The 22,470-nt window shown below is 46.1% G+C and overlaps 1 protein-coding gene across 2 annotated transcripts in view; it reads right to left on the bottom strand.

The window, feature by feature from the left end:
• Positions 1-22,470, bottom strand: part of KDM6A (lysine demethylase 6A) — a 709,557-nt gene that overhangs the window by 137,192 nt on the left and 549,895 nt on the right. For both annotated transcript variants that reach the window (XM_069204190.1, XM_069204189.1), the window contains one exon: positions 18,516-18,703. In XM_069204190.1, the coding sequence (XP_069060291.1) occupies positions 18,516-18,703 (188 nt within the window). The remainder of the gene's footprint in view (positions 1-18,515; positions 18,704-22,470) is intronic.

Raw genomic sequence — 22,470 nt, forward strand, 5'->3', positions numbered from 1 at the left:
TTTCATATATTCACACGCTTGAATCATTTCCCTTTGTTAGGCTGGTCAAACACTGTTGTCGAGGCCTATGGCTATTTTAACACTGTTTACTGCTATTTAACATGGGGAATAATTCAAGCATGTAAATATTTGCATATATGAAAAATCCAATGCTGGAGAAGCTGCATTGAAGTAGAATCCATGTGATCACCGATACAGCAGTTTGTTTTTCATTCCTGGGCCTGAATCCCTACTGGCATGCACCAAAAGGTCTTGAAGTTATAGACTATCCTAAAGCTGGAACAGGAATGTCCAAAAGAGTTAAAAAAAAATAGGGTGGAATCTTTGATCTGGTATATTGTGGGCTAAGGGAGGAGTCACAAGATATCTTAAGGTTGCAGAAAAACAATGTGAAAACTTCTACAGCCAAAATTAGATGGCAGTACTATGAAGAGCATGCATATCTACAGCGGCACATGCTACACATGTGACTCCTAGCCCTTCTTGTAGGATTCTTCTTTAAGACAAACAATCCACTTACCTCCCCAACTCAATATCAGGATAGTATACTGTATAAAGTAGGAACCCTGAGTCCCCACTAAAATGAACAGGAGAACCAGATAATGCAAAGCACAATGGGACGTTAAAGCTGATAGACGTATTAAAGAAATTGCCCTCTAAAAAAGTTTCTTTTAATTTAGATCTATTTTAACCATGTGTTTCGATATAGGTTCTTCAGATAGGGTTTCTGATGTTCGGCATCGCAAAACTAGGATTTAAAAAAACGAAGTATCCCTCTTGAATCTTGCATAGTGCAAGGTCTGTCCGACAACATTAGGCTAGTATTCTGGAAACCGCTACCCACTAATAATTAAATTATACAATAAAATCATGTACGTACAGTCAACATAGGTCACTTAGGACAAGTCAAAACAATGTCTAAGCATGACTGGAGTATATAGAAAAATAGTGAACTAGCTTATACTTTGAGTTAAGCAGAAGAAACATCAAAGTACCATTCAGAAAGTTTTAATGAGCTAAAGCTGGTGGAATCTGCATTTAAACACAGTATACAGAATACTCTGTTGTGAAAGAGGAGGAAGAAAATGAACTATTGGTGATGATCCAAAATCTGTAACAACAAATATATGGAAAGAAAAGCAAATTGAGAGTGTGGTACAACTTCAATTTTTAAGGAATGAGGCAGTGTATAATTTGGTTATGTAACCACTTGTTATAGATTGCAATTGTTACCAGTCTTCATTTTAGAATAATACTGGAATAAACAAAGCCATGGCATTCCAAATCTTCGATACCTACCACATTGTAGTAATTCAGTATTGAGTAAACTTAATGGGAAACTGCCCAGTAAGAGCACAAAGTGACAATACAATGAGCAAACAGCAAAATGGACAAACACACAATAATGGGAAATATTGAGACATGTTTTGAGAAATCCATATAAACAGCAATACAAAGAACAAATACTGATTAAGAAATATAGCTCTTTATTTTCTACAGACAGGCCAGAAGTATACATGGAAACTAGTCACTGGAGTGCCCCTTAATTCTCCAACAAAATAGATACCTCAAAAAGGGAGGATATATTTATTGGTAATGCAAAGAGTTCCATATATTTATTTGATCATTTCGTTCTGTGTTTCTGCCTTCAACACTTCTATGAACAAGCATTGGCAAAGCTGATAGGTCTCACCTTTGAGACCTATTGGCATTGCCAATGCTTTTAGTGATGCTGTACATCATGGGTTTTGTAAACATTTTCCCAGGGGCCAGAATCTATGGTCTGTGGTGTGGCCAAGGGTAGCACTGCTACCAGCAGAGAGTGGGCTCCAGAGAGAGGTCGATTTAAGGTGAGCATAGGCGTAGCAAAGCATGTACATGGTGTGGACTGTTAGTCATGGAGTTACTTTGAGGGTTTCATTCTAAACTGCTAACTAAAGTATGCCCCTAGTCTCTTGAAAAGACAGATTTCACAATAGTGCTATGCTGTATCTTAATAACTATCCTTCTACAGAGTCCCAGTTTGTTATCGCTACATTCAGAGAATCAGGCGGAGGAAGGAACTACAGTGATTACTGAATTGGAATGAAACAATATTGGGCCTCAGTCTGCTTATTTATCCAGTTGCTTACCTGTAAACATTAGGAATGCATCAAAGTTGGTATAAAGTGCCATGAAAAGTATTTGACAAAGACCCCAACCCCCCCTCCCCCCCAATCCCACCTTCCCCCCAAATCAGCCCTCTGCCAACTTTGCTGAAATATGCACTGTAAGTGCTGTTGGTAAAAGAAGCATTTTGGGTAGTTCTTCCAATTGTTGTTTGCAAAGTCCCTTAACAGGCTTCCTTTATTGTTTTTGATTATATCACTGTATTTTTTGATTGTTCAACAAAGTCCATGAATGTGTCCCATCACTGTTTTCAGTGGGTTCCATTAATATCAGTTATGTTATTTGAGATGTGAATTACAAATGGTAATACAGTAATCTGTACATATGCTTTACTGATGAAGACTAGACTTTCAGCACTTGTGTGTTAACACTCAATACTGCCGTAAAAGCTGAGAAACACACACCAGATATTTAAGTAAATTATATTTAAATTAAAGTATATTACTTCCTTCAAAACCTGTGTAGAAACAGGATAGTTAAAAAGTCGAATACCAACAAGGGCTCATACTTGAAAGACATTTTGTAACTGATATGCACCAGTGGTGCTGGAACACTTTTCAGAGAGGGGCAGCTGCTATTAATGAACAGCAATATTCACTTCCAAGAACCTTCCAAACGCTTCTTTGCTGGGTTCACACTAGTACACAGAGCAGGGGCCACACCTTCCCGTATCCGGCCCCTAAAGCCTGGAAAGACCTCCAGCAACACATCAGAGCCTCATCATCTCTTCTTGACTCTTGCAAGAAGCTGAAGACCTGGCTTTTCGAGTAAGCCCTCCAGGGAAGACATCTCACACTTGCTACAAAGCACCTGGACACATTCACGGGTGATTAGCATGCTATAAAAACACAGATAATGCAAACTTTTACAAACTTTTAAACTCTAAAAGAAATGCTAACAGGGACTTCCACAAGGCCCTAGCAGGACTTTTAAAAATTTAGAAAAATAGCTCAAATTTCAAAAATCAGTTTCTAATGACAATTTTTGGAATTTAGTCAGGTGATCAGGTATTGGCTGAGTAGTCCAGCAAATGCAAAGTCTTAGACCCCACCGCTGATCCACCAATGTAGGAAGCTTGCTCTGTATATACTATCTCAAAGTGAGAGATAGTGTGCACAGAGTCCAAGGGTTCCCTTTAGAAGTAAGATAGTGGCAAAATTAGATAATTGTAATGCTCTATTTTGTGGTATTGTGGTCGAGCAGTAGACTTATCAGAGGGTAGTGTTAAGCATTTGTTGAACACACACAGGCAATAAATGAGGAACACACACTCAAAGACTTAACTCCAGGCCAACAGTTTTTATATAGAAAAATATATTTTCTTAATTTATTTTTAGAACCACAAGTTTAAGATCTGAAGTAAACACATAAAATGCAAGGTACTCCGCACAGGTAAGTTAGGAACTTCGTATTAGAGCAATAACATATGCAGTTTTTGTTAAAATGGCGATAAGCTATTTTAAAAGTAGACAGTGCAAAAAATCAACAGTTCCTGGGGGAGGTAAGTATTGGTTAGATTGTGAGGTAAGGATAAGTTACTTACCTGTAAATCCTAGTTCTCTTCCAGGGGTATCCTCATCAAAGTCATAAACATTGAATATTCCCGCCCTTGTGCGGGGACCCCGGAGCATATATATATATAAAATACATACATATTATCATGTGTAAAACAGCAATGCAGGCTATAATCATAAATAGGCTAAAATGCTTTATTTCTATGCAAGTTTTTTTTTTTTTTTTTAATATTATAAAATCACAATAGATCATAAATATCTACCTAAGCCCCCAAAAACTGGACTTAGGGAAGTAAACAGCAGTAAATAGCAGAGAAAAATAGAAAAAACTACATTGAAAAACAATGAAGCATTCTTAGCCAATAGGCTGCATGCAGGTTAACACAGGAGAACCATAAAAACTTTGGCACCGTGCCTTTAAGACCCTGAGCACCTCCAGTATCCCACCATGCCTCAGGGGTGAAGGGAAGGTGACAGTTGGTTCACAGTTAGGTCAGTACTTTTTTACGGTGACAATCTGTGTAACTGATTAGAAAAATAATCTGTCCTGCACTTCTAGGAGACTTGAGTCCGGGGAGGAGGGTGGGTTGTTTATGACTTTGATGAGGATACCCCTGGAAGAGAACTAGGATTTACAGGTAAGTAACTTATCCTTCTCTTCCAGGGGATCCTCATCAATAGTCATAAACATTGAATAGATTAGCAAGCCCATCCCTAAACTCTGCGGACTGTCTGAAAGAAGTGCAGGAAAGAATATATATTCATGCACATAGATTTCTAAGAGAGGCCTGCCCCACCTGGGCATCCGCTCTTGCATCCGAGTCTAAACAGTAATGCTTAGTAAAGGTATGCACAGACTTCCATGTAGCAGCCTTACAAATCTCGGAAATTGGTACATTGTTAAGGAGGGCAGCAGTAGCCGCTTTTCCCCTTGTGGAATGCGCTTTTGGCCTAGCCAGTAATCGCTTATTAGCCAGTTGGTAAGAGTTAACAATACAAGACACAATCCATCTTGATATCGTTCGTTTAGACGCTGCCTCTCCTGTTCTTAAATGACCATAATTTAGAAACAAATGGTTAGAATGTCTAATCGGTTTTGTTTTGTCCAAATAGAATTTCAGCACTCTTTTCAAGTCTAAAGAATGCAATGCTTTCTCAGCCGGAGTCTCCGGATTGGGAAAGAAAGTCGGTAAAGATATAGTCTGATTGATATGGAATTCTGACACCACCTTCGGAAGGAAAGATGGGTGAGTTCGCAGAACCACTCTATTATCGTGAAAAACCGTGTACGGTTCTCTGCAAGACAGAGCCTGAATTTCGCTGACCCTCCTCGCTGAAGTAATGGCCACCAAAAAAGCCGTCTTCCACGTAAGGTGCTGTAAAGAGGCCTTGTGGATAGGTTCAAAGGGAGGGCCCATAAGCTTTGACAGGACTACATTCAGTTCCCATGGAGGAGAAGGTCTGCGAATGGGAGGAAAAACCTTTTTCAAGCCTTCTAAAAAATCCTTGACTACAGGTATCGTAAAGAAGGATTCCTGAGAAGGCGACTTACGATACGCTGTAATTGCAGACAAATGAACCTTAATAGAAGATACCTGCAGACCAGACTTCGCCAGATGAAGCAAATAGGACAGTATGACGTCCTCCTGAGCTCGTATGGGATTTATACCTTGTTGAGAGCACCAGATGTAAAATCTTCCACTTAAAAGCGTAAGAACGCCGCGTGGAAGGTCGTTTTGACTCTTTCAAGATGTTCATGCACTCCTGTGAGAGCCCTAGGTGCCCATACTGTAGGAATTCAGGAGCCATGCTGTCAAGCTCAGAGAGGGAAGGTTGGGATGTAGGATTCTGCCTTCCATTCTGCTCAGGAGATCCGGTCTGCACGGCAACCTCCTGTGAGGTTTTTCCGATAAGTTGAGTAGGTCCGTGTACCAGAATTGGCGGGGCCATTGTGGCGCTATCAGAATCATTCTGGTTCTGGAGTTGTAAAATTTGTTGATTACTGCCGGTATGAGGGGAATCGGTGGAAAGGCGTAGAGAAATGTCCCTGACCAGTTGATCAACAGGGCATTCCCTTGAGATCCCGGACGGCAGAACCTGGATGCGAAGTCTGGGCATTTCTTGTTTGTTTCGTCTGCAAAGAGATCCAACTGGGGTCGACCCCATTGACCGAAGATGTCCTCGACGACTTCGTCGTGTAGGACCCAGTCGTGCGCGTCTTCTAGATGTCTGCTCAGGAAATCTGCCTCTACGTTTTGCTGACCTGGCAGGTGTACCGCTGTGATAGACATTCCCCTGGCCAGGAGCCAATGCCATATCGTTTGGGATTCTCGAGACAGAGGTAGTGATCTTGTTCCTCCCTGTTTGTTCAGGTAATACATTGTGGTTGTATTGTCTGTCTGAATTAGGAGAGATTTCCCCTGAACCAATGGAGAGAAAGATTTGAGAGCCAGATGGACTGCTCTGAGCTCCAGTAGATTTATGTGATAGTTCTTTTCCTTGTCGGACCACAGACCCTGAGCTTGGAAGGAACCCAGATGAGCACCCCAACCCTGAAGAGACGCATCCGTTACCAGAATGTCGGCTGGAATTGTCTGGTGAAACGGAGAACCTATCGACAGGTGAGGTCTGTGCATCCACCATTGTAGTGATTGAAAAGCCACTGCTGGTAGTCGAACTCTGTCCTCCCAGTGACCCGTCTTTTGGCTCCAATTGTTCTCTAATGCCTCATGAAGGGGCCTCATGCGTAGCCTGGCATTCGGGACAATGAAGATGCATGAAGCCATGGAGCCCAGAAGCGATGTCACCTGACGAGCAGTAGGTGCATCGGCTGTTAATAGTTGTTGACACTTCCTGTGGATTGATAAAAGTCGTTCCTCCGAAGGATACACTCTTTGGAGCTCTGTGTTTAGTATCGCTCCCAGGTAGTGGAGGTTTTGTGTTGGAATCAGGGTTGACTTGTTGTGGTTGATTTGAAGACCTAGAGACTCGAAAGTTCTTAGTACGATGTCTCGATGTTTTCTCGCCTGATCCGGAGAGGAGGCCTTCACTAGCCAGTCGTCCAGGTAGGGGTAGACGAATATTTTTTGTCTTCGAAGATGTGCCGCTACCACTGCTACACATTTTGAAAAGACTCGGGGTGCAGACTTCAGGCCGAATGGAAGGACTCTGAATTGGTAGTGCTGGGACGCTATCTGGAAACGTAAAAATTTCCGATGTTTGGATGCTATTGGGATGTGAAAATATGCATCCTGTAGGTCGATGGAGCACATCCAGTCTCCCTGATGCAGTTGCGGGACAATCTGGTGAAGGGCTAGCATCCTGAACTTCTGTTTTCTTATGTACTTGTTCAGGAGCCGTAAGTCCAGAATTGGCCTGAAGAGGCCCTGTTGACCTTTTTTCGCCACCAGAAAGTAACGGGAGTACACCCCTTTTCCTTTTTGTGCCGGAGGAACCTTTTCTACAGCTTTCTTTTGTAGGAGTGCGAGAACTTCCTTGCGTAGCAGGCTGAGATGAGAAGGAAAACCTCTTGCTGGCGGCAAGTGTGGAGGAGGTTTTTTGAAAAGGAGAGAATAGCCATGTTCTACAATATTGAGCACCCATTTGTCTTTTGTGATGGAGTGCCACTCGTGAAGATGATGCGTAACACTTCCCCCCACCGGAGTGGTGCACAGTGCTGAGGGAAGCAATGCCTCATTGCTTTGTTGGTGTCTTTGCTGTAGACTGTTGAGGTCTACTTGACCCTCGGTCTCTTGTGGGTCTACGTGCCTGAAACAGGGGACGTCCCTGTCGTTGTTGTGGCCTCTGAGACCAGTGAGGGGTTTGAACCCTCTGCTGGAATGGTCGTCTGTCGTACGGCCTGTACCTCCGCCTGAAGTCTTTCTTACGTTCCAGGCCCACTGCCCTCATCGTGTCCACTTCCGTTTTCATTCGGGCCATCTCTTCATCCGCGTGGGTACCGAACAACGAATTGCCGCTGAATGGGAGGTTTAAAATGCGTTGCTGTGCTTCCTGCTTCAGACCCGTGAGCCGTAGCCAGGAAGACCTCCTAGCGCAGATTCCGTGCGCATACCCATGCGCAGCCAAATCCGCCCCGTCCGCCGCCGCGCTGATGACCTGGTTAGATACTAGGCCCCCTTCCTGCAAGATTTCCTGGAAGTCCTGTCTATCTTCCCTGGGCAACTTTTCTGTAAATCTGTGGAGTGAGTCCCACAGAGAGCGGTCATATCTGCCCAGAAGTGCTGAGGCGCTGGAGACCTTCATAGCAGATGCCGCCGTACCGCACATCTTTCTCCCCAGGGAGTCTAGGTGTCTGCTCTCCTTATCCGGGGGGACTGTGGAAGATGATGCCACAGAGTGTGTTTTTCTGGCTGCGGCTAAGATCACAGAGTCCGGTGGCGGATCCTTCCGCAGGAATAAAGGATCTTGCTCCGGAGCTTTGTATTTCTTTTGAATCCTAGCCGGAGCAGACTTGAGAGTGGCTGGAGACAGAAAAGTGTCCATAGTAGGTTGCAGCAAACCCGGTACTAGTGGCAGCAGTTTTCTCGAGACTGATCTGTGTTGTAGGGTCTCAAAGATAACTGAGGATGAGGTGGCCGGTTCCGGTACCTCAATATTTAGCTTCTGCGCTCCCCTTAGAAGAACCTCATTAAAAGTGGTGATATCATCCACCGGGGAAATCCTAGCAGGTGGAGAATCTGTGAGTGTGGGGGAGTAGCGCCCAACAGACGATCCTGAAGAAGACCAAGAAGGTGATCTTCTGCGTGGTGTTCGCGACCTGGTTCTCCTTCGGGAACGGGACCTGCTCCGAGAGGCTGTAGCAGAGTGTGCAGGTCTTGTGGTCGGCTGACGAGAAGCAGAACGAGCCCGTCCTGCTCTAGCTGTAGGCGATGGCGTTCTCGGTAATGAGGCAGTAGGAGAATACATCCTAGAGTATTGGGAATCCGGGGATGCTGCCGGTCTATTCAGGCTCTCTAACCATCTGGGTGATAGAGTGATGGGAGAAACATGCCCCGATGAGCCCGCTCTGGAATGGGATGATGCACTCCTTATAGAGACCACCGGTGAGGGAGCTTTGTCCGCTGGCTCTACTGCCTGTGACACAGCTGAAGGTTGTGTCGACGTCGATTGTATCCTCGACGTCGAAGGTTGCGATGGCTGGTCTGTTCTCGACGTCGAAGGTCTTGACGTCGAAGGCCTTGACGTTGAATGTCTTGACGCCGATCGCCGATCGCGGGACCTGGACCTACTCGCCGTCGTGTGTCTCGACGTTGAGTGGCGAGTGGTCGACGGCGGATGTTCATGCCGTCGTGGTGGTTTTGGTGTCGTGTCCTTCGACGCCAAGGGGTGAGACGTTCGACGGCGAACGGGAGCGCCGGAGATGGCTCGACGCCGAATGGCGGCCTGCCGTCGACGGAGATGTACCCCTGTGTCCATGCTTCGACGCTTTGTCCTTCGACGTCGGTCTGGTCACCGTCGATGGAGAACAAACAGGCACAATCCTACCTGTCGACGTCGATCGGGCCATTCCTTCTGTTGTAGGTCTGGGAAGTGAAGAGGATGTTGACTTTTTCCTCTCCTGAAGCCCATGTAGCCTGATCTTCTCTCTGTCTTTGAGAGTCCTCCTTGACATGTTCTTACAATACTTGCAGGTGTCAGGACAGTGACTCTGACTGGGCTTTCTTCTTCCCACAAGAAGGACATTTTACAAAAAGAGATGGCATTTTCTGTCAAAAAAAACTTCCCAACTCAGACAAAAGATGTTATCTGTCGAGTAAACAGGAAAAACACTATTTTTTAAGGATTTTTCTGAAGAAAACTCAGAAAAACTGAGAGCTCAATGCTCCAGGATCCTCTCAGAAGAAGCCGGAAAAAAGAACTGGCCTAACTGTGAACCAACTGTCACCTTCCCTTCACCCCTGAGGCATGGTGGGATACTGGAGGTGCTCAGGGTCTTAAAGGCACGGTGCCAAAGTTTTTATGGTTCCCCTGTGTTAACCTGCATGCAGCCTATTGGCTAAGAATGCTTCATTGTTTTTCAATGTAGTTTTTTCTATTTTTCTCTGCTATTTACTGCTGTTTACTTCCCTAAGTCCAGTTTTTGGGGGCTTAGGTAGATATTTATGATCTATTGTGATTTTATAATATAAAAAAAAAAAAAAAAAAAACTTGCATAGAAATAAAGCATTTTAGCCTATTTATGATTATAGCCTGCATTGCTGTTTTACACATGATAATATGTATGTATTTTATATATATATGCTCCGGGGTCCCCGCACAAGGGCGGGAATATTCAATGTTTATGACTATTGATGAGGATCCCCTGGAAGAGAAGTAAGACACTTACAAGTCTCAGTTCCTGGGCGTAGGCAGCCCAACATTGGGGGTTCAAGGCAACCCCAAAGTTACTACAACAGCAGGTGAGAGCCGGTCTGGTGCAGATGTCAAAGAGGGGCCCAAAACACATAGGCGCCTATGGAAAACAGGGGTGCTCCGGTTCCAATCTGCCAGCAGGTAAGTACCTGCATCCTCGAAGGGCAGACCAGGGTTTTTTTGTAGAGCACTGGGCGGGGGGGGGGGGGGGGGGGGGGGCACAAGTAGGCACACAAAACACACCCTCAGCGGCACAGGGGCAGCCGGGTGCAGTGTGCCAAGCAGGCGTCGGGTTTTGAATAGGAATCAATGGAGGGACGGGGGGGGGGGTGCACTCTTGCAGTGCAGCCAGGACACAGGATGGCTTCTCAGGCTAGCCACCAACTGGGCTAGGCAGAGGGTCGCCTGGTGGTCACTCCTGCACTGAGGTTCTGTTCCTTCTGGTCCTAGGTGCAGCCCTTGTTACAGGTAGTCGCGGTCAGGGGGAGCCTCTGGATTCTCTCTGCATGCATCGCTGTGGGGGTCTAGGGGGGTCGTCTCGGGCTACACACGAGATCGCAGTCGCCTGGGAGTCCTCCCTGTGGTGTTTGTTCTCTCTTACTCGAGCCGGGGGAGTCGGGTGTAGAGGGTGAAGTCTCATGCTTCCGGCGGGAAGAATAAAGTCCTTTAAAAGTTGCAAAGTTGTTGCTGGTGTTGAGCAGAGCCGCTGCTCACGGGAGTTTCTTGGTCCTTTGGTTCAGGGCAGTCCTCTGAGGTCGTTGGTCCCTGATGGATGTGTCGCTGTTGCAGGTTTTCGAGTCAGGAGACAGGCTGGTAGGGCTGGGGCCAAGCCAGTTGTTGTCCCTGCGGGGCTTTTAGGTCAGCAATCCTTCTTTCTCCAGGTTGCAGTAATCTGATTTTCTAGGTTCATGGTCGCCCCTAAATACTCAATTTAGGGGTGTGTTTAGGCCTGGGGGGCAGTAGCCAATAACTACTGTCCTGGAGGGTGACTACACGCTCTTTGTGCCTCCTCCCTGTGGGGAGGGGGGTACATCCCTAATCCTATTGGGGGGGAATCCTCCAAAACAAGATGGAGGATTTCCTAAGGCAGGGGCCACCTCAGCTCAGGGCACCTTAGGGGCTGTCCTGACTGGTGGGTGACTCCTCCTTGTTTTTCTAATTATCTCCTCCAGGCTTGCCGCCAAAAGTGGGGGCAGTGGCCAGAGGGGCGGGCATCTCCACTAGCTGGGATGCCCTGTGATGCTGTATCAAAAGGGGTGAGCCTTTGAGGTTTACCGCCAGGTGTTACAGTTCCTGCAGTGGGAGGTGAGAAGCACCTCCACCCAGTACAGGCTTTGTTCCTGGCCACAGTGACAAAGGCACTCTCCCCATGTGGCCAGCAACTCGTCTGGTTCTGGCAGACTGGCAGAAACTGGTCAGCCTAACACTAGAAATCGGATTGGTATACAGGGGGCATCTCTAAGATGCCCTCTGGGTGCATTTTGCAATAAATTCCACACTGGCATCAGTGTGCATTTATTGTGCTGAGAAGTTTGGTACCAAACTTCCCAGATTTCAGTGTAGCCATTTTGGAACTGTGGAGTTCTTGTTTGACATACTCCTAGCCCATATACTCTTATGGCTACCCAGCACTTACAATGTCTAAGGTTTTGCTTAGACGCTGTAGGGACATTGTGCTCGTGCACATATGTCCTCATCTGTGGTATAGTGCACCCTGCCTTAGGGCTGTACGGCCTGCTAGAGGGATGACTTACCTATGCCATAGACAGTGTGAGGTTGGCATAGCATTCTGAGGGGAGTGTCATGTTCACTTACTAATTTTCCTCCCCACCAGCACACACAAGCTGTGAGGCAGAGTGCATGTGCTGAGTGAGGGGTCCCTAGGGTGGCATAAGACATGCTGCAGCCCTTAGAGACCTTCCCTGACATCAGGGCCCTTGGTACCCCTGGTACTATTTACAAGGGACTTATCTGAGTGCCAGGTCTGTGCCAATTGTGGAAGCAAAGTACAGTTTAGGGAAAGAGCACTGGTGCTGGGGCCTGGTTAGCAGGGCCACAGCACACTTTCAATCATAGCTTGGCATCAGCAAAAGGCAAAAATTCAGGGGGTAACCATGCCAAGGAGGCATTTCCTTACAACCACACTTTCAAATTACAAAATGTGTTTCATTTGTGCTTTCACAACTGCTGATATATTCTTAAATATTAGTACAGGTTATTTAAAGGCATTTACATTTTCTTGTGTGCTAGAAAGATATGACATCCTACAACCTTTCCTAAATATGACATCCTACAACCAAACTAGATTACTATAGGCACACACCCTTCTGGAGGTAAGGTCACACAAAATATACACAGGTAAGCATTAGGAAATAGCATAAAATAGCCAGGACCCTATAGTGGGGGCCAAACCATATACTAAAAAAGTGGAATGTGAGAATGGGTCCCCGCCACCAAAGGATATGGAGTAGTTACCAAGGGCTGGTAGAGAGTGGAACCCCAGGAGGTAAGTATCTAGAAGACCTGCAGAGATCAGGAGAGGAGAGGTAATTTACCTGATCATCCCATAGGCTAACATGGGGACTCATAAATGGAATACTGCAAAAGAAGGACCAGGCTGGTGGAATCCAATGGTGGATTCTGGAAGAAGAGGACCTGTAAAAGAAGGGGACAGAGACCAGTCCATGCAAGAGGATCACCAACAAACACAAGCAAAGGCAAAGGGAGCTGTTGGGAGATTTGCAGAGCTGAAGAGGACCAGCAAGGTCCTGAGGACTCGACCCTTCGAGAGAAGTCCGGGCTAACTCTCAAAAGACAGGAGAAGCCAACGAAGCAGTCGGAACCCCCATGAGCAACCCACTGGCAGCAGGCACAGTAAGTCACAGTGAGGACCAGGCTGCAAACCTGAAGAGGAGTCCCATGCCGCTGGAGCAGCAGAGAGGAGACTGTCCTTGCAGAAGTAGAGTGCTTGGGGCCAGGGCTACTTGCAGCTTGTTGACTCCTGCTCCAAAGGACCTTCAAGCTCAAACAGTCGCGGTGCACAGGGATTCGGTCTTGGAGGAAGAGGCAAAGACTCACCGTCTCCCAAGTTGGAAAGAAAGCAGAGAGGATCCCTCAGAACCACCACCTGTGTTGGAGAATCTTTGCAGCTCCAGAGGACAGCAGATCCCAATAGCCGGAAGTTGTAGTCCTGGGTGCCTGCAAAAGCAGAAGAGTGACTCCTTCACTCCAAGGGAGATTCCTTCTTGCTTCTTTGGTGCAGCTGAAGTCTTGTCAACCCAAAGGATGCACAGTCATGGAAAAGTTATAAGTTGCTGACAGGAGCAGTGGGAAAAATGTTGCAAGGAGAGGTTGTCTCTGGGTTGCAGTCTTGTTCTGTTCCTGTGGAGTCCAGCAGCGGTTCCGGTGATCAGGAGCAGAAGTGGTATGAGCAGAAATGGTCTTTGCAGAGGAGTTCTGGTGGAATCCTGCATGACGAATCTGGGTACCCCACCCGCAAGTGAATACCTAAATAGCCCAAAAAGGGGCTTGGTCACTCTGCAAGGTGACCACCTATAAGAGGTGATCAATGACATCTGCCTAACCTGACCAGTCAGATGCTCCCAGAGGCCTCTGTCCATCTTGTTTTCAAGATGGCAGAAACAAGTGGCCACCTGGAGGAGCACTGGGCAGCACTCCTGGTGTGGTCATTGCCAGGGGAGTGATTACTCCCCTTTCTTTTGTCCTGTTTCACACCAGAGCAAGGACCAGGGTTCCCTCGACTGGTGCAAACCAGATTATGCAAGGAGGGCACCAAATGTGCCCCTCAAAGCAAACCTGTGGCATGGGGAGGCTATCCCTCCTAGCCCTGTAACACTTATTTCCAAAAGGAGAGGAGGTTGCACCCTCACCAACAGGAAATCCTTTGTGCTGCCTTCCTCTGCCTCTGCTGGTCAAGCAGCAGGAGGGCAAAATCCTGTATATGGGGCTGCAGCAGCATGGGCTGCTCGCAGACCCTGGAAGACTGGTGAGAGCAATACTGGGGGGGGGTCCTCTAAGAAGCCCCCAGTGTGCATGGAATAATGCCACCAATACTGGCATCAGTATTGGGGTATGATTCAGACATGCTTGATACCAAACATGCCTAGGTTCGGAGTTACCATTATGTAGCTCGACCATAGTTAGTGACCCATGGATAGTACATAGCTAAAATGGCTTGCCCGCACATAGGAAGTCCGGGGAATTGGAAGTGGAGTTTGTAGGGGCACCTCTGCTCCTGCAGGGGTGCCCACATACACATGGACCTGCATCATGCCCCTTCGGCTGGAAGAGCCTACCGTAAGGGTGACTTAGTGACTTGATGTAGTGGCCAGCAGTGAAAGGGTACATGTACCTTTTCACACAGGCTGCAAATGGCAGTCCTGCAGACAGTTTTCATGGATTCCCAAGGGTGGCATAATACATGCTGCAGCCCAAGGGGGACCCCTGGTGTACCAATGCCCTGGGTACCAATGTTTCATATACTAGGGATTTACAGGGGTACACTAGTATGCCAATTGTGGGATGTAAAGAGTACCAAGAAAACCAAATTTAGAGGAGACAGCACAATAACTGGGGTTCTCATTAGCAAGATCCCAGTGAAAACAGTCTAAGCACACTGACAACAGGTAAAAAGTGGGTTTTAACCAAGCCAGAAAGAGGGACTTTCCTACAAACATATGTTATCCAAGGGATATGCAAGCCCTTATCTTGGGAGAGACAATCCATTATTATTTCCTTTGTTAAAATAGGCTCTGGATTTTTCCAGATCGAAAGCCAATGTACAATCTGGCGAATCTGAATCAGATCCTCAAGATAAGGCAACTCAAGTTCTTTATGACTAATGTAGGTAGCATCGGATGCAGGGAGTGATAATACCCTGGGAAGGAATCTATTTTCTTCTTTTTTGAATTCCCGTACAATTTGATGTGCCCCAAACCTCAGCAGCATAGACAGAAATTGGGACTTATAAATAAGGAGCAATAACATTAATGAACCTCCCCCCAGAGGGTTGAGGGAGGCTACATAAAGCCCTACCAGCCTTAGAAAATACGCCTGTGTGATGGGCAATGCTAGCTGACCAAAGGACACCTAAATACGGGAAAGTGCATTTACTAGTCAGAGAGTCAGGACCAATAGACAATGTAGTCAGTATTTTACACTTTTAGGGCCAAAGGACATAATATGGGACTTGGTGAAATCAGTCCTAAGATCAAGTGAGGACATAAAATTAACAAAGGCCAGCACAGGGCGGCGCAGCTCCTTTGGAGTCCGTGCCATGAGCACCATGTCATCTGCTTACAAAACAGCTAGAATGGGCTTTCCCCCAATTATTTTAACATCTTGAGTAGCACCTGTATATATAAACCAGAGGGGCCAGCACACAGCCCTGCCTGACACTGCAGTAAATTTCAATATCTCCAGAGACCTCCCCTGATTGCCTGATGAAGACCCTTGCCTTCATTCCCTCATGCAAGAAGGCTAACATATGTACCAGGACATCATCAAGCATCCCCAATCAATCAACATGAGCCACAATTTAGCACTGTTGACGCAGTCAAATACCAAAGTCAGGTCCATAAAAGTGAGATGCATGGATGATTGTTTATCCACGGTATATTCGCATAACACCAGGTTAAGGTATTGTTCTATGGTGCCTACTAACGTCTGAACCCAAATCGAAAACCATTTAAAATGGACCCAGCATCCACCTACACCATGACCGATATATATAATCCGACCAAGTAGTTTAGCCAAGCGAACAGTCCCCCTTTTTAAATTTGGGGACTTAAATAGACATTCACCATGAAGTTGGTAAGGTGGCATGCAGCAAACTATTAAAGATTTTCATGAGAAGTGGGGCCCAGAAAGGGATATAGAATCTGATCAAATCAATAGGTAACCCATTTGGGCAAGATGCCTTACTACTTTTACTTAATTTGATTGCAAGCTCTACCTCTAACGATGTAACAGAAAAATGAGAAACTAATGACAAATCGCCTATGAATGAGGCAGCAGAAGGTGGTGCCGGGTACATTTCTCTGAAATGCTCCTCCCACTTACTACTAGTAATATTACAAGATATTTAATTCAGAGACAATGGCCCAAAGTAGCTTCCAACAACCCTGATGCGAAGCCTGTAGGAGCATCCTTTGGTCCAGCCATTAATGCAGTTAGAAGTGCCCTATTAGCTGCAGAGCATTAAGCATTAAACCATCTAGAATTATCAGGGGTTGGTTCCACCGACATAAGTAAGCTCTCCTCCATCTTGCCGCAAAATTTAACAAATGCCTCAACCAACTGGATGCCAGAGTCCTCATCAGATAAACATGAAAATACTAAACTCAGATTGTCCCTGATAAGTGTATTAAAAAACTGATCTGCATTACACAATCTTCAAGCCACCCTCAGATTATCGGTAGAGGGCTAGAGATTATAAGCATCCACATCCCACCTAAATTTGTTCTTATGTAAGACAGCCAATTCAATTGCTATTTGATTATGGTCACTAAAGGTCTCCGGAACGACTGTACCATGTTTAAGATGGTCAACCAAATTGTCAGTAACAAAAACAATCGATAACAAACGGGCTCACATTCCCCTTAAATGTAGGAACTTTACTGCAATTTGGAGACAAAACCGCTAGTACATTAACCATACTTGCAACATCAAGAAAGTATAGTAATTCATGGCCTCAAGAATCAGTCCCAGAATTTATCGTTGTATGAGCAGGTTTACCGCGGGTCTCAGATATACTGACCACATGTACATTAACACCATCAGCCAAACATAGGTAAAATAAATGTCCCGCTGTCACTGTCCACTAAGTCTGAAATACATTCAAATAATAATGGAAAATTTGAATTCGGGATGTGTAAGGAAATGCCTCCTTGGCATGGTAACCCCCTGACTTTTTGCCTTTGCTGATGCTAAGCTATGATTTGAAAGTGTGCTGGGACCCTGCTAACCAGGCCCCAGCACCAGTGTTCTTTCCCTAAACTGTACCTTTGTCTCCACAATTGGCACAACCCTGGCACTCGGGTAAGTCCCTTGTAACTGGTACCTCTGGTACCAAGGGCCCTGATGCCAGGGAAGGTCTATACCACAGTTGAGGGCATATGTGCATGAGCACTATCCCCCTACAGTGTCTAAGCAAAACCTTAGACACTGTAAGTGCAGGGTAGCGATAAGAGTATATGGACTGGGAGTTTGTCGAACACAAACTCCACAGTTCCATAATGGCTACACTGAAAACTGGGAAGTTTGGTATCAAACTTCTCAGCACAAGAAATGCACACTGATGCCCGTGTGCAATTTATTGTAACATACACCCAGAGGGCACCTTAGAGGTGCCCCCTGAATACCAACCCGACTTCCAGTGTAGGCTGACTAGTTTCTGCCAGCCTGCCACACACCAGGCATGTGGCTGGCCACATGGGGAGAGTGCCTTTGTCACTCTGTGGCCAGGAACAAAGCCTGTACTGGGTGGAGGTGCTCCTCACCTCCCCCTGCAGGAACTGTAACACCTGGCAGTGAGCCTCAAAATCTCATTCAAATCCTGAATGACAAAAGTTTATGCCTCAATAACCAATATTTAACCTTCTGCAGAAGTCTACTCCATGACTCCTGCTGGCCAACTTTCAGGACAGGAACCTCGGTCCCCACTAATACATAGGGAAGCGCTGCAGAGGGAAAACTCAAAATATCTTTACATGGAGCAGAAACAATCAATAGATGATTGACCAGAACGGTTACCAAGACGTACGAGAGGGCCAGATTGAATCACAGGGGCCAGTGAATGACCAGTAACATTAACATTATTAATAGCACTAGTAACAGATGACCTCTCAGGGAACCCCTCAAGTGGAGGAGAGGTTGGGAGGTCTCTGTGAAGGTCTGAAGATGAAGATAACTACACAGACAGACAGGGGTACTTTCTCCTCTGCATCAGGCTGGACAAAGAGGGAGAAACCAGAAGAAAAGCTGGCATCAGCTGCTGGTGCTGTCTCTGACGCCGCTTATATCGACAGTGGACAGAAACGAAGTGGCCCATCATGACTGGTGGGTTTAATATGAAAATAAGTAAGCAATGGGAGGAACTCATTCCTAGGTAAGCTTTCAGTATGTTCCCAATATGCCTCTGCAAACAGACAGCCGCACTGTCTGGTAGGATTTGACCTAAAATCAATGTCGGTTAACCAGTCTTTTGTGGTGATTAAAGACACTTTGCATTACAAATAATTTCAGTTTTGCTTATATGCAGTGAGATTCTTAAAGTATATGCAGTGAGATTCTTAAAGTATATACATAACAAAACATACTTAACTGTCAAAAGCTTTTGTTGTAGGACTGTGGATCACCCGGGCAACAACTAATAATATATCTGTTTAATTCAAAGACTTTTCCAAAATATTTCTATCTAATATATATAGTGTATTGTACCTGTTAGAGGACCAACATTCCAAGCAATATTATTGCACCAGCCAATTGCTTGTACCCAATGAACTGTTCCCGCATTTATCCATACTAAATCACCAGGGCGTTGAATAAATCTGTAAACTGGGACATTCGCTTCATAGAGATCTTCCAGGTTGGGCCACCAAGACCCTAGTAAGAAGTTGATATTATTTCTAAAACAGAAAAGAAAAGGGTAGCATTAAGCATCATTAAAAAGCAAGCGAAAAAGGACCCAAAACAATATCACTGTCTATTCACAGTACACACATTCTCTAAAATCACAATCATATCAAGATAATGCCATGAGTGAACATTTTACCACTTGTACTAAAGTTGTATGGATACATTTAGCAAGAAAACAGTTTCAAGTCTTCTGGACTAATTTCCTGTCTTTGCCAGTAGAACACTGGGAGGCTGAATACACACAGAGAACAAAAACATGAGATCTTCCCTGATCTAATTTAGAAAAGGAAAAACTAGCCTAGAATGTGACTTCCAGGCCTGCTTGGTGGAAACCAGAATCTGACCTTTTTCCATAATGTCTTGTGTGGCACTGCAAAGGGATGTTTTTAGTGAATAAGAGCATAAAGGATCTTGCAGTCAAAAGTAAAGTGTACTGTCATCAACATACTGGTAAAGTTAGACAAACGGACCACACGCTTAACACTTAACTTACATTGCACGAAGAAGTGTACTTGGCTGCTACCAAATAGGTGAGTCAAGTCACCCGAGCAGGGCCTTTTCAACACAGAACACTGAAAATGAGTTGTATCCTCTCCAGTGGGCTCGAAGAAGTTATAACTAGATACAAAGAAGCACTGAGCATTACCTAATTTCTGCACGCAGTGTCATAATGATCCTCAAGTGACTTGGTCAAGAGAAGAAACAAACATATTGTAGGAAGCTGGCCTGGTGTGTGGTGAGCACCTATGGTGTTTTCACCATATATCAGGTATCCCCTAATAGTGAGGTGTAGGCAGTGACTAGGAAGCCAGGGCTCTCTAGAGGTAGCTCTGGATGAGCAGCCAAGATTTATCTAGGAGACATGCAAAGCTTATGCAATACCGCTGTAGCCACAGCACTCACACACAAAAGAACCACAGAGTGTTACAAAAATAAAGGTATTTTATTATGGTAACACAAATACTAAAATACTGTATAGGCAATACTCCTCTAGCAGATCAGTAAACACAATATTATATACACATTAGATGTCAGGAATTGGCATAAAAAGCAACACAAACAGTGAAGTGACAGAAAATAATGAAGACCCTAGGGGGAGACCACATAATCTACTTAGTAAGTGGAATGCGAGAGTCAGTGCCCTACCCAAGGAAGTGGAATATGTAGAGGGGAGCTGGAGCAAAAGGTAAGTACCAGAGACTCCCCCCCCCCCCCCAGAGACCAGAAGAGAAGAGGTAAGTACCTGGTTGTTCCCCAAACCCACAGGTAAACTTTGTAAAAGTTCTGTGCAACACCCAAGCAAGACTGGAAGATGGACCCTGACAGAAGAGGACCTGCAAATGAAGGGGACCAAGTCCAGTTCGTGTTGGAATGTCCGGTTGGGGCAGGAGCCACTACCCACCCTGGCGGTGAGCCTCAAAGACTCAAGCATGGTGTTACAGAGCCCCAGGGCACTCCAGCTAGTGGAGATGTCCGCCCGAGACAGCCCCCACTTTTGGCAGCAAGTCTGGAGGAGATAATGAGAAAAACAAAGAGGAGTCACCCTCCAGCTAAGACAGCCCCTAAGGTATCCTGAGCTGAGCTGAGGTGACCCCTGCCTTAGGAAATCCTCCATCTTGCCTTGGAGGATTCCCCCCAATAGGATTAGGGATGTGCCCCCACAGGGGGGAGGCACAAAGAGGGTGTAGCCACTCTCAAGGACAGTAGTCATTGGCTACTGCCTCCCAGACCTAAAGACACCCCTAAATTTAGTATTTAGGGACGACCTTGAGCCCAGGAAATCAGATTCCTGACTACCTGCAACAAGAAGGACTGCTGACCTGAAAGCCCCGCAGAGACAAAAGACAACAACTGACTTGTCCCCAGCCCTACCAGCCTGTCTCCAGGTTCAAAGAACCTGCACAGTGATGCATCCAGAGGGACGAGCGACCTTGGAGGTCTCAGAGGACTGACCTGCACCCAAAGGACCAAGTAACTCCTGTGGACAGTGGCTCAGCAAACCATCTTAAAAGGGACTCCAGCCTCACTCTGGAAGTGAGAGTCCCCAACACTCTGCACTAGACACCCCGACTCGTGTTCAGAAGAACTAACTGCAGAGAGGACCCCCAGGCGACTCCCACGACTTGGACACCCTGAGCCGACCTTCCTGCATACCCACAGCGACGCCTGCAGAAAGGATCCAGAGGCTCCCCCTGACTGCGACTGCTTGGTAACAAAGGAACAAGACTCCTGGAAGAAGCACTGCACCCGCAGCCACCAGGCCTGAGAGAAACCAACTACTGGTGCAGGCGGCCCTCATTCTTGCCCAGTTGGAGGCTGGCCCAAGAAGCCCCAATGTGCCCTGCCTGCATCGCAAGAGTGACCCCAGGGTCTCTCCATTGATTTCTACCTAAAACATGACACCTACTTTGCATACTGCACCCGGCCGCCCCTGAGGCTGTATTTTGCGTGCCTGTTTGGGACCCCCACCCCCTCCTACCCACCCAGTGCTCTACAAACCCCCCCTGGTCTGCTCCCCGAGGATGCAGGTACTTAGCTGCTTGCAGACCGGAACACCCCTCGTCTCCATAGGTGCCTAAGCTAATTGGGCCCTACTTTGACTTCTGCACCTAACCGGCTCTGTGTTGCTGGTGCTAGGTGTTTGGGGTTAACTTGAACACCCAACGGTGGGCTGCCAATGCCACAGAGACTGAACTTGTAAGTGCTTTACTTACCTGAAAAACTAACCAATACTTACCTCCCCCAGGAACTGTTGATTTTTGCACTGTGTCCACTTTTAAAATAGCTATTTGCCATTTTTGCCAAACCTGTGTATATTTGTTTTAATTCAAAGTTCCATATTTACCTATGCCAAGTACCTTACAATTTATGTACTTACTTGAATTCTGAATCTTGTGATTCTAAAATAAATTAAGAAAATAATATTTTTCTATATAAAAACCTATTGGCCTGGAGTTAAGTCTGAGTGTGTGTTCTCATTTATTGCCTGTGTGTGTACAACACATGCTTAATACTACCCTCTGATAAACCTATTGCTCGACCACACTACCACAAAGTAGAGCATTAGTATTATCTTTTATTGCCACTATCAACCTCTAAGGGGAACCCTTGGATTCTGTGAACACTATCTCTCATTTTGAGATAGTATATACATAGCCAACCTCCTACAAGGAGGAATATTGACGTCCCACCTGAGGCGGCAATAACTGGGAAGGGTGAGGAGTAAAGGTGGTCAATGATAAGCGAGTCATGATACTCCTGTGAGGAATGAGACCCACACCTGGTTAAACAGGGCTACCTGATCTTGTAGGTCATGGGTGGCTATTCGAATCATTGCCTCAATCCACTCTTCTGGGGCAGGGAAAACCGTTGACATCCAGTGCCGAGAGGATGCAGATCTTTGCTGTTGCTAGCGCCGTATGCAGCAATCTCTGTTGCGGTCGCAACAAGGTGGAGAGAGGCCCCATGCCATGTAAGAATATGAGAGAGGGTAAGCAGTGACTAGAGTGGTATGGAATCTTTTAGGGAGGAGCTCACTGTTTCCCATAGGGGTTGGGTCGATGGACATTCACATTTGATATGTAGTAAGTCACATCGGGTCTCTGGGCATTGCCAGCAATTCGCATGTGGCAGGAGTCCTGCTCTGTGCAGTTTCAGAGGAGTCCAGTACTAGTCATGGATTACCTTACAGTCGGGCTTCCCGAGTACCTCTGTCTAGGGCGCCTAGGATGTCTGACCAGTCCTTCGCGGTATAGTC

The sequence above is a fragment of the Pleurodeles waltl genome, chromosome 8 (assembly GCF_031143425.1).
Source record: "Pleurodeles waltl isolate 20211129_DDA chromosome 8, aPleWal1.hap1.20221129, whole genome shotgun sequence".
Lineage (NCBI taxonomy): Eukaryota > Metazoa > Chordata > Amphibia > Caudata > Salamandridae > Pleurodeles > Pleurodeles waltl.